The following is a 12,391-nucleotide window of genomic DNA, read 5'->3' on the forward strand; positions in this document are numbered from 1 at the left end:
TCAAAGTAGAGATACTTGCAGCTGGATTTGTGGATTTGGAACTCAAAATGCAGACTTCCAAGTCACTGGCAAATGCATAATAACCAAAGCCATGGTTATGGATAGGATCACTCAGGGAGAGTGTGTTGGAGTGGGTGATTAGTGGTAGAGAAGAGAGCCTGAAATAAGGAACGGCTACATCATGAAGACATTTCCTTTCTGTAACCTGATCTGGGCACTGTTAGAATTATCCAGTGCCCTAGCCTATAGTTCCCTGGCCATCTCATCTCCCATGGCAAATCCAGTAAATGTAATAACATCCCTGAATTCAGGATTTCACAAGATGCAGAACAAAATGACACCAACCCCCATGGCCACACTCAGGTATTGGTCTCTGGTGACCATCCTCCCTCTCCACCACCCTGCTCTCTCTCTCACATCATCACTGTCACACAGTGCTTTTCACTCTCAAAGTGATGCTAGTTCCCTGATCCTCCAATCCCCTGTCCCCTTCCAGTCTATCAGCTACTTGGTGGACACTTAAACTACCCTGTCACCAACACATCAATCCTCCATCTGGTAGCCCCACATCAATCCCATAAATCCATATATATTTTCATACCCAGCTTGTATGGACTAGTAATCCTGTAAAATTCTGGTCTCCTATTTCAGATGGGTGTTCAGTATGCTCAACAATTCTGTTATTTTTCTTAATTCCCTGGTCTCAAATGTCCCCATATTCTTTAAGTCCTTGCACTCTTCATTTTCAGTAGGTGACCTCACCTCCTACTCCTCTGAAACCACTGACATCAAATAGGTATGAGTTAGCTGTACTTCCCATGCCACTCACTGCAACTTAAGTCTCTGGATTCTCCATCAAGTTTCCAAAAACAGGGTTTCGCTTCTGTCAATCAAAATCCATCCAGCACGTGTATTTTTCATTTTATCTCCTCCAGAGTCTTATTTTAACAGACTCCTCTCTACTTTCTACATATTCAACATGTTTTTCCCTCTGGATTTTACCCTACCTTTCCTCTCCCTTGCCAGACTAGCTTGTTTAAATGCAGTCTGTAATCATGGTCTGTGCTTTATCACTTCCTGGTCACTCCTGTCTTCTGTTCCCACTACCATATGGAAGCTGATATGGGGAAAAAAAGCCACTAATGACCTCCATACATTAAATCCAAGAGGCACTTTAAAATTCCAGAATCCTCATCCTCCTCCGCTCTGGTGAACACAAATGGCCACTCATCTGTTCCCCCACTTAATCATTTATTTCTTCTCAGCTTCTTTCTTTGGTTTCTCCTCTACCTACTCCTTCAGTGTCATCCTCTCCTAGAACTCTGGCTTTACTACATCCGCATTCTCTCCCTTGGTTTTATGTCCACCCCTTGAGGTGATTGCTAAATCTGAATCTCTCTCTGTATCCTTTGTCATTCAGATTCACCATCTGCTTACCCACCCCACCAATATCATCTCTCTCCTCTTTCCAACACCCGTCACATTTTTCATCAAAATTAAACTGCATTGAGTTCTTCTGAACATGATGCTTTACAGAACTTCCGCTTATCCCTGGGGACTCTCCCTGGGTATTCCAAAGCCTTTCCTTAATATTTTAGGATTCCTCCTCTTTTTCCCATGTATTTGCACCTGTCTGCACACACCCTGAGTATCCCCATATTCCTTAATATTTGCAACATTCTATTGAAATTAACTGTTTCCCTCTCTCTTCACCCACTAGAATGTAAATAGATGCACAATGTCAAGAAAATGAAAAATTACAGCTTAGTTTACCAGTTCAAAAATGATCTGATTCCAAGCTCTGGACTCTATAATAGCTGAAACTGCTCAAGGGTTTAAGAAACATTCACAGAAAGGGAGGAATAGAAAAGAAAAACTATTTGAAAAGCAACTCCTTGAAACTTGGAGCTAGGTCCAAGGATAACTATGAAGAAGGTTTGGAATCAGGAAGGGATAAGTCGTAGTTCTTTTATCCCACTTCTTACCTATCTAGTACTTAATTATCCCCTAATTCTCATTGGAGGTATAATAAGAGAAACTCTATTCCAAGAAAACTAATTCTCTCCCTCTTCTTTCTTCTTTTTATTTTAGCAAACAAGTCCTGTAAGTGCCATGCTAGTGCTTGTGAAGTCACTAACAGGACCAAGAGAATACATCGTGGACCTGGAAATGCTGACAGTCAACAGTATAGGGACCTTCCGCACAAGCTCAGTGTTAAGATTGACAATTATAGTGGGGCCATTTGCCTTTTAGCCTTTTACCAGAGTCTACCACAGGCATTTAAATCAACCAAAGAATATTGTTACCTTAAAGCACTATTTTATTTATAGATATATCTAGTACATATACATATACATCTATATACTGTACACTCACCCATAATTCACACAATTACACCATGGTATAAAGTGGGCATTTAATCTGTAAAGATTCAAGGTTTGTCTGTATTAATGTGTGTAAATTAGACATTAATCCACTAAACTGGTCTTCTTCAAACATTAATTCACTAAACTGGTCTTATTCAAGAGAGCTAAGCATACATTATCCGGTGAATCTTGGATTCTATCCTGTAAAAATGGGACCAAGCGATGTTGCTCTTCTGTGGTGCTTAGGAAAACCTTAAGACAGCTCCACCAACAGTCTCTTAAGGGGGCAGTCATCCTAACATTGAATAGCATGCTAGGGCAGGAATGAGGTTTTTTTAACTGCTTTGTAAGAAAATGGAAAAAGTCAATAAAGATATATTTCTTTAGAAAATGAGGAACTCCCACATTTGTGTTGGTCCTTTATTTTCATGATCAGTCTACAGATGGTTGTTCATTACATACAATAAATCATTATTGTACAATAAGCTGGTCTCCATAGGGTATTTTAAATTTTTGTCAGAAATCCTTTATTATGAACATGAAAAACCAATAAGAAAAATTTCCCCAAATTCCCCCAAATGAATCAAGTATCTCCTAGAAAATTATTCTGTTGAGAAATCTATGAGAAACAGAGGAGAAAAAAAAATTTTTTTTTTCTAAACCACATTGGAGTTGAACGGAAGCAGCAAATCCAGTAAATGTAATAACATCCCTGAATTCAGGATTTCACAAGATGCAGAACAAAATGAAGAAAAGGTATTTTACTGGGGGAGTTTTAATTTCTAAATAAAATTAAAGTCCTAACACTTCACTGGTTTATAAGTAAAATTTTTCATATTTGTACTCAGTGCCCACAAAGGAGGAAAATGATGATGGTTCTTATTCCTGGCATCAAGAGTGAGTGTGAACTAAAAGCAAATCCCTTCCTCCAATTCTAGGAAAAGGTTTTAGGTCTTCTTATTTTTTTTTAATGTAACTGCTTCACTTTGATGTGTCATATTTTTAAATAAAAATAAATATTCTCTTAGAAGATCGACCAATCTTTGGAGGTTTCTTAATGTAGCCAATAACAGGCAATATAACTTTTATATCTGGGGGAAAATCACTGCCAGAGCAAGAACAACCATTATATTTATGTGTGCGTGTTGTGTGTGTGTGTGTGTTAAGAAATGAAGAAACAAAGACTATTAGAATCATGCCACGAAGAAAGTGTACAACAATTTTTTTTCTTGCATCCAATTTCAAAGCACAAATGAATAACCTCTGTCACCAAGTAACCCTGCTGCTAAAATGAAGGTCTCTCACAGTGGACTGAATGTGTAAGAATTGTCAAAAAGAAAGTTCAGCAAGAGACCAAGGAACAAAACACAAGCTCCTTATGTTAGAGTGGGGGATGGGCCCTTCAGGGCTAGAGAGGGGCAGGACCAGTGGAGGAGGAACAGGTCTGACCAACAGGTGAGGGTATGCGCCTCACCTGCCTACATGACAGTTGAGGAGTCCAGATAAATTAAGGCTTGGTTTAAACCTTTCTATTTGTAATCAATCTAGTGATTTGTCTGCATAGAGTAAAAAAGAAAAGAGCCTGAGACCTTCCAAGATTGTTCACTCTTAAACTAAAAGGCAGAGTCTTTGTAGTAGAAGTAACAGGAGTCTCTGGGATATCTGCGCATAAACCCTGGCCCTCCCTTTACCCCCAAATCCTGTATATGAAATCCAAATCTTAGAAACCATTAACTTCCAAGATAATGAATGTCCTTGAATCTCAAGGCTTGGTCCTATTCACAAATCATAGATCACGGAGAGGGATGCTATACTGAAGCTTCACTGATTCAATCCCCTTTTCTTATAATTTGTGGTAGAACACACATCACAAAATTCAATGTGGTCGTGTACACAGTTTTCAAGTGTATACTTCAGTAGCGCTTTAAACATTATACAAATATTCCCACCATGTGGTTCCATAACATTTTCACCATTGGAAAAACAAACCCCATGCCCATCAGCAGTCTGTCTCCACTCTTTCCTTGTCACAGCCCCAGTGGAAACTACCTCAGATCTCTGTGGATTTGCCTATTCTGGGCATGTCATATAAATAGGATTATAGAATTTGTGTCCTTTTGTGTCTGGCTTCTTTCATTTAACAGTTTTCAGGGATCAACCATGTTGTTTCATGTATAAGTATTTCATTTCTTTTTGTGACTGACTAGTATTCCATTGTATAGATATACCACATGTTGTTTACCCATTCATTAGTTGACAGATATCAGTAAACAGATGGTGTCCATCTATAAGTCCTTCTTATTTGGGATGTTGAAAAGAAACTGATTCCCAGACAATTCATCCACTAATTTCACCGTCTAAATTCACCCAATTTTAGTTTCCTTTCTGACTAAAAAGAGTAGCAAGTAAACTTTTTTTAATAGGAATGAAAACTTGGAAAGAACTTTGAGAAGTTAACATGAGTGCCTTTATAAAGATCCCATTAAACATAAAAATCTCATAAATTTCCCCTTTTCCTTCCCTCCCCACTCCCTGTGTTCCTTTCCCTCTACTATACTGATATTTTTGCTATTTACTTTGGTAGTTTTGTTTTGTTTTTGAGTTAGTTTCTTATGGATAGACATGATGGTGAGATTCACTGTGGTATATCCATATATGTACATAGCAAAATTAGGTCAGATTCATTCAGCTGTCCTTCCATTCTCCCATGTCTTATCCCTCCCCCTTAGTCCCCTTCATCTAGTCCACCACTGTAGCCTTTTCAACAAATGGTGTTAGGAGAATTGGATGTCTATAAGTAGAAGAATGAAACTTGACCTCTATCTCTCACCCTGCACAAAAATCAACTCAAAGTGAATCAGAGACCTAGGAATTAGACGACAAACTCTGAATTTCTGGAAGAAAATATAGACCCAACAAACACTCAAACTTGTTGGCACAGGAACCAACTTCCTTAACAAGACCCCCAACATACAAGAAATTAAACCAAAAATCAGTAAGAGGGATGGCATAAAATTAAAAAGCTTCTTCATAACAAAGGAAACAAGAGTGTGAAGAGAGAGCCTACAGCACAGAAGAAGATCTTTGACACCTGCCCCTCGGAATATATAGAGAACTTTAAAAACTTGACACCAAAAGAACAAATAATCCGATTAAAAATGGGACAGAATAACTAAACAAAACACTTGTCAATAGAAGAAATACAATTGGCCAATAAATATATGAAAAAAATGTTCCACATCTCTAGCAATCAGGGAAATGCCAATCAAAATTACATTGAGATTTCATCTCACTCAAGTCAGAATGGCAATTTTTATGAATACAAATAATAATAAATGCTGTTGAGGATGTGGGAGAGACACACCCATACACTGTTGGTGGGACTGCAAATTAGTATAGCCACTCTGGAGCAGCAGAGAATTAGTGCAAACATTATAACAGCACAGAATGGAGATTTCTCAAAAATGTAGGAACGGAACCACCATATGACCCAGCTATCCAACTCCTCTTTATATATATCCAAAATAGCTAAAATCAGCATACTATTTGGATATGGCCAAATCAATATTTATAGCAGCACAATTCATAATAGCCAAGCTATGGAACCAAACAGGGGGCCCTTCAACAGGTGAATGGATAAAGAAAATGTGGGTTTTATACACAATGCAGTATTACTCAGTCATAAAGAATGAAATTACGGCATTTGGAGAGCATACACCAAACACTAAGCGGCCGAATTCCGGCTCCCGGAACTGAGCCCGCGGGGGCTGCTTCTTGGAGCCTACACTTATAGGAGCTTACACCGAGCACGGAGCGGCCGAGTTCCGGCTCCCGGAACTTCCCTGGACCGGGGCTAGGAGCCCGCGGAAACTGTGTCTCGGTCCGGGTCCTGCTGAGGGCAGGTCAGGACTCACCCATTGCTTGGGTTGCCCGGCAAGGGGAACGAAATGCTGCCATTCGCATAGGATACCAACATGGCAGAGATCTGATGTCAGCAGAAAGCGGTGGAGGAGAGATCTTCATCAATACCAGCGGTGACATAAACAGTTGGTCTTCTGGTAAGGGGGGTGAGGCTCAGTCACCCGAGTCTCCTCAATTTGTCCTCGAGCCGGAGGGAAGGAGCCGGGCCGCCGCCAGCCCCCGGAGCAGGCCCAGCGGCTCGCCAGCGTGGTGACCGCGTGACCCCAATTGGAGAGGGGGCGGAGCGGAGCCGCCACCCACACCCGCCAGGTGGGCAGACCCACGACCCAGTAGTACATGGGCGTGGTAGGAGGGGCAGGGCAGAGCCGCCCTTCGCGCTTGCAAGGTAAACAGACCTGTGACAGCCTGGCGGGTCAGGCCCAGTGGCCTGCCAGTGTGGTACACACGTCACCCCAACTCGAGTAGGGGCAGAGCAGATCCTTATCCCACGCCCGGATCAGGCCCTGCCGGTGTGGTGGTCACGTGACCCCAATTGGAGTGGGGGTGGAGCGGAACCGCCACCCGTGCCCGCAGGGTGAGCAGACCAGTGATCAACCTGCAGATCAGGCCCAGGGGTCCGCAGGCGTGGTAGGAGGGGCAGGGCAGATCCGCCGCCAGCGCCTTCAAGGTAGGCAGACCTACAACAGACCGGCGGATCAGGCCCAGGAGCCTGCCGGCGGGGTACAAACACCACCCTAATTGGAGTAGGGACAGAGCAGAGTCGCCTCCCTTGCCAGGAACAGACCCAGCATCCTGCAGGCGGGGTAGTCACGACACCCCAACTGGAGTAGGGGCAAAGCAGAGCCTCCACTCGTGCCCGAAAGGTGGGCAGATCTGCGACCGACCAGCAGGACAGGCCCAGTGGCCTGCTGGTACGACAGACACGACACCCCAATTGGAGTAGGGGCAGAACAGAGCCGCCACCAGCTCCCAGAACAGGCCCAGTGACCTGCCGGCGTGGTAGCCACGACACCCCAATTGGAATAAGGAGAGAGCAGAGCCGCCGCCCGCACCTGCAGGAAAGATACGCAAGCAGTATGAAAAGACAAGGAAAGAAAGGACCACAAGCAATGCAGGTCAACGCAACTTTAGAAGAGGTAACAGCTGCAGCAGATGGAATGTCAGATAAAGAATTCAGGATATACATGCTTCAGATGATCTGGAGTATCAAGGAAGACATTAAACAGCAAAATCAGACAATGAAAGATCACTTCGACAACGAATTACGCAAACAAATCCAGGAAGCAAAGGATCAACTATACAGGGAGATAGAGGTTATAAAAAACAAGCAATCAGAAATCCTAGAAATGCAGGAAGCAATAAACCAACTTAAAAACTCAATGGAGAATACTACCAACAGAGTAGAACACTTAGAATATAGAACATCAGACAATGAAGACAAAGTATTTCAACTGGAAAAGAACATAGACAGCTCAGCAAGACTGTTAAGAAACCATGAGCAGAACATCCAAGAAATATGGGATAACATTAAGAGACCAAACTTAAGAGTCATTGGGATACAGGAAGGTACAGAGCTCCAAACCAAAGGAATGAGCAGTCTATTCCATGAAATAATACAAGAAAACTTCCCAGACTTGAAGAATGAGACAGAATCCCAAATCCTAGAAGCCTACAGGACGCCGAATGTGCAAAATCATAAGAGATCCACACCTAGACACATTATAATGAAGATGCCCAACATACAGAATAAGGAGAGAATTTTAAAAGCTACAAGAGAAAGGAAGCAGATTACATTTAGGGGCAAGCCAATCAGGATAACAGCTGATCTTTCAACACAGACTCTGAAAGCTAGAAGATCCTGGAATAACATATTTCAAACACTGAAAGATAATGGGTTCCAACCAAGAATTGTGTATCCAGCGAAATTAAGCTTCAGGATGGAGAATGAAATTAAAACCTTCCACGATAAACAAAAGTTTAAAGAATTCGCAGCTAGAAAACCATCTCTTCAAAACATCCTAGCCAAAGTATTACAGGAAGAGGAAATGGAAAATAACAATGAAAACCAACAGTGGGAGGTAGGACAGTAAAGGGGGGGGGGAAACAATCAAAGAGGAAAACAAACAATGTTTAGTAACAGAAATAAACAAATATGGCTGGAAGAACAACCCATATCTCAATAATAACCCTAAATGTTAATGGCTTAAACTCACCAATTAAGAGACACAGGCTAGTAGAATGGATCACAAAACAAGACCCAACAATATGCTGCCTACAGGAGACGCATTTGATAGGAAAAGACATACATAGGCTGAAGGTGAAAGGTTGGGAAAAATCATATCACTCATATGGACTTCGGAAACAAGCAGGCGTGTCCATACTCATATCAAATAAAATAGATTTCAAGCCAAAGTTAATCAAAAGAGATAAAGAGGGACACTACATACTGCTTAAGGGAACCATACACCAACAAGACATAACAATCATAAATATTTATGCCCCAAACAATGGTGCAGCTATGTTCGTCAAACAAACTCTTCTCAAGTTCAAGAGTCTAATAGACCACCACACCATAATCATGGGAGACTTCAACACACCTCTCTCGCCACTGGACAGATCTTCCAAACAAAAGTTGAATAAGGAAACTATAGAACTCAATAACACTATTAATAACCTAGACCTAATTGACATATATAGAGTATACCACCCAACATCAAGCAGTTACACTTTTTTCTCAGCAGCACATGGATCCTTCTCAAAAATAGATCATATATTATGTCACAGGGCAACTCTTAGACAATATAAAGGAGTAGAGATATTACCATGCATCTTATCTGATCATAATGGAATGAAACTGAAAATCAACGATAAAAGAAGGAAGGAAAAAGCATACATCAATTGGAGAATGAACAATAGGTTACTGAATGATCAATGGGTTATAGAAGACATCAAGGAGGAAATTAAAAAATTCTTAGAGATAAATGAAAACACAGACACAACATATCGGAATCTATGGGACACATTGAAAGCAGTTCTAAGAGGAAAATTCATTGCTTGGAGTTCATTCCTTAAAAAAAGAAAAAACCAACAAATAAATGATCTCATACTTCATCTCAAAATCCTTGAAAAAGAAGAGCAAAACAACAGCAAAAGAAGTAGAAGGCAAGAAATAATTAAAATCAGAGCTGAAATTAATGAAATCGAAACAAAAGAAACAATTGAAAAAATTGACAAAACTAAAAGTTGGTTCTTTGAAAAAATAAACAAAATCGACAGACCCTTAGCGATGCTAGTGAAGAGAAGAAGAGAGAGAACTCAAATTACTAGCATACGGGATGAAAAAGGCAATATCACAACAGACACTTCAGAAATACAGAAGATAATCAAAAACTATTTTGAATCCTTATACTCCAATAAATTAGAAGATAGTGAAGGCATAGATAAATTTCTTAAGTCATATGATCTGCCCAGATTGAGTCAGGAGGATATAGAAAACCTAAACAGACCAATATCAATTGAGGAGATAGAAGAAACCATCAAAAGACTACCAACTAAGAAAAGCCCAGGTCCCGATGGGTATACAGCAGAATTTTACAAAACCTTTAAAGAAGAACTAATACCAATACTTTTCAAGCTACTTCAGGAAATAGAAAAGGAGGGAGAACTTCCAAATTCATTCTATGAGGCCAACATCACCCTGATACCTAAACCAGACAAAGACACTTCAAAGAAAGAAAACTACAGACCAATATTTCTAATGAACCTAGATGCAAAAATCCTCAATAAAATTCTGGCGAATCGGATACAAAAACATATCAAAAAAATTGTACACCATGATCAAGTAGGATTCATCCCTGGGATGCAAGGCTGGTTCAATATACGGAAATCAATAAATGTTATTCACCACATCAATAGACTTAAAAATAAGAACCATATGATCATCTCGATAGATGCGGAAAAAGCATTTGACAAAGTACAGCATCCCTTTATGTTCAAAACTCTAGAAAAACTAGGGATAACAGGAACATACCTCAATATTGTAAAAGCAATCTATGCTAAGCCTCAGGCTAGCATTATTCTGAATGGAGAAAAACTGAAGGCATTCCCTCTAAAATCTGGAACAAGACAGGGATGCCCTCTCTCACCACTTCTCTTCAACATAGTTCTCGAAACACTGGCCAGAGCAATTAGACAGACGAAAGAAATTAAAGGCATAAAAATAGGAAAAGAAGAAATTAAATTATCACTATTTGCAGATGATATGATTCTATATCTAGCAGACCCAAAAGGCTCTACAAAGAAACTATTAGAGCTAATAAATGAATTCAGCAAAGTGGCAGGATTTAAAATCAACACGCATAAATCAAAGGCATTCCTGTATATCAGCGACAAATCCTCTGAAATGGAAATGAGGACAACCACTCCATTCAAAATATCTTCAAAAAAAATAAAATACTTGGGAATCAACCTAACAAAAGAGGTGAAAGACTTATACAATGAAAACTACAGAACCCTAAAGAGAGAAATAGAAGAAGATCTTAGAAGATGGAAAAATATACCCTGTTCATGGATAGGCAGAACTAACATCATCAAAATGGCGATATTACCAAAAGTTCTCTATAGGTTTAATGCAATGCCAATCAAAATCCCAATGGCATTTCTTGTAGAAATAGAGAAAGCAATCATGAAATTCATATGGAAAAATAAAAGACCCAGAATAGCAAAAACAATGCTAAGCAAGAAGTGTGAATCAGGCGGTATAGCGATACCAGACTTCAAACTATACTACAGAGCAATAGTAACAAAAACAGCATGGTACTGGTACCAAAACAGGCGTGTGGACCAATGGTACAGAATAGAGGACACAGAAACCAATCCACAAAACTACAACTATCTTATATTTGATAAAGGGGCTAAAAGCATGCAATGGAGGAAGGATAGCATCTTCAACAAATGGTGCTGGGAAAACTGGAAATCCATATGCAACAAAATGAAACTGAATCCCTTTCTCTCGCCATGCACAAAAGTGAATTCAAAATGGATCAAGGAACTTGATATCAAATCAGAGACGCGCCGTCTGATAGAAGAAAAAGTTGGCTACGATCTACAGTCGGTGGGGTCGGGCTCCAAATTCCTCAATAGGACACCCATAGCACAAAAGTTAATAACTAGAATCAACAAATGGGACTTACTCAAACTAAAAAGTTTTTTCTCAGCAAAAGAAACAATAAGAGAGGTAAATAGGGAGCCTACATCCTGGGAACAAATCTTTACTCCTCACACTTCAGATAGAGCCCTAATATCCAGAGTATACAAAGAACTCAAAAAATTAGACAATAAGAGAACAAACAACCCAATCAACAAATGGGCCAAGGACCTGAACAGACACTTCACAGAGGAGGACATACAGTCAATCAACAAGTACATGAAAAAATGCTCAACATCTCTAGCTGTCAGAGAAATGCAAATCAAAACCACCCTAAGATACCATCTCACTCCAGTAAGATTGGCAGCCATTAGGAAGTCAAACAACAACAAGTGCTGGCGAGGATGTGGGGAAAAGGGTACACTTGTACATTGCTGGTGGGACTGCAGATTGGTGCAGCCAATTTGGAAAGCAGTATGGAGATTTCTTGGAAAGCTGGGAATGGAGCCACCATTTGACCCAGCTATTCCCCTTCTTGGTCTATTCCCTAAAGACCTAAAAAGAGCATGCTACAGGGACACTGCTACATCGATGTTCATAGCAGCACAGTTCACAATAGCAAGACTGTGGAACCAACCTAGATGCCCTTCAATAGACGAATGGATAAAAAAAATGTGGCATTTATACACAATGGAGTATTACTCTGCATTAAAAAATGACAAAATCATAGAATTTACAGGGAAATGGATGGCATTAGAGCAGATTATGCTAAGTGAAGCTAGCCAATCCCTAAAAAACAAATGCCAAATGTCTTCTTTGATATAAGGAAAGTAACTAAGAACAGAGTAGGGACGAAGAACAGGAGAAGAAGATTAACATTTAACAGGGATGAGAGGTGGGAGGGAAAGGGAGAGAGAAGGTAAATTGCACGGTAATGGAAGGAGACCCTCAGGGTTAT

General features: G+C 40.3%; 1 protein-coding gene across 3 annotated transcripts in view; it reads left to right on the forward strand.

Moving 5' to 3' along the window:
• Efemp1 (EGF containing fibulin extracellular matrix protein 1) overlaps positions 1–2,770 on the forward strand; it is a 58,301-nt gene extending 55,531 nt beyond the window's left edge. For all 3 annotated transcript variants that reach the window (XM_046423691.2, XM_046423701.1, XM_046423681.2), the window contains exon 11: positions 2,092–2,770. In XM_046423691.2, coding sequence (XP_046279647.1) covers positions 2,092–2,253 — 162 coding nt within the window. In that variant the 3' untranslated portion in view covers positions 2,254–2,770. The remainder of the gene's footprint in view (positions 1–2,091) is intronic.
• Positions 2,771–12,391: the final 9,621 nt, after the last annotated feature.

This window comes from Marmota monax, unplaced genomic scaffold, assembly GCF_021218885.2.
Source record: "Marmota monax isolate L192 unplaced genomic scaffold, Marmota_monax_Labrador192_F-V1.1 WCK01_AAM20220418_F8-fsc00015, whole genome shotgun sequence".
Taxonomy (NCBI): domain Eukaryota; kingdom Metazoa; phylum Chordata; class Mammalia; order Rodentia; family Sciuridae; genus Marmota; species Marmota monax.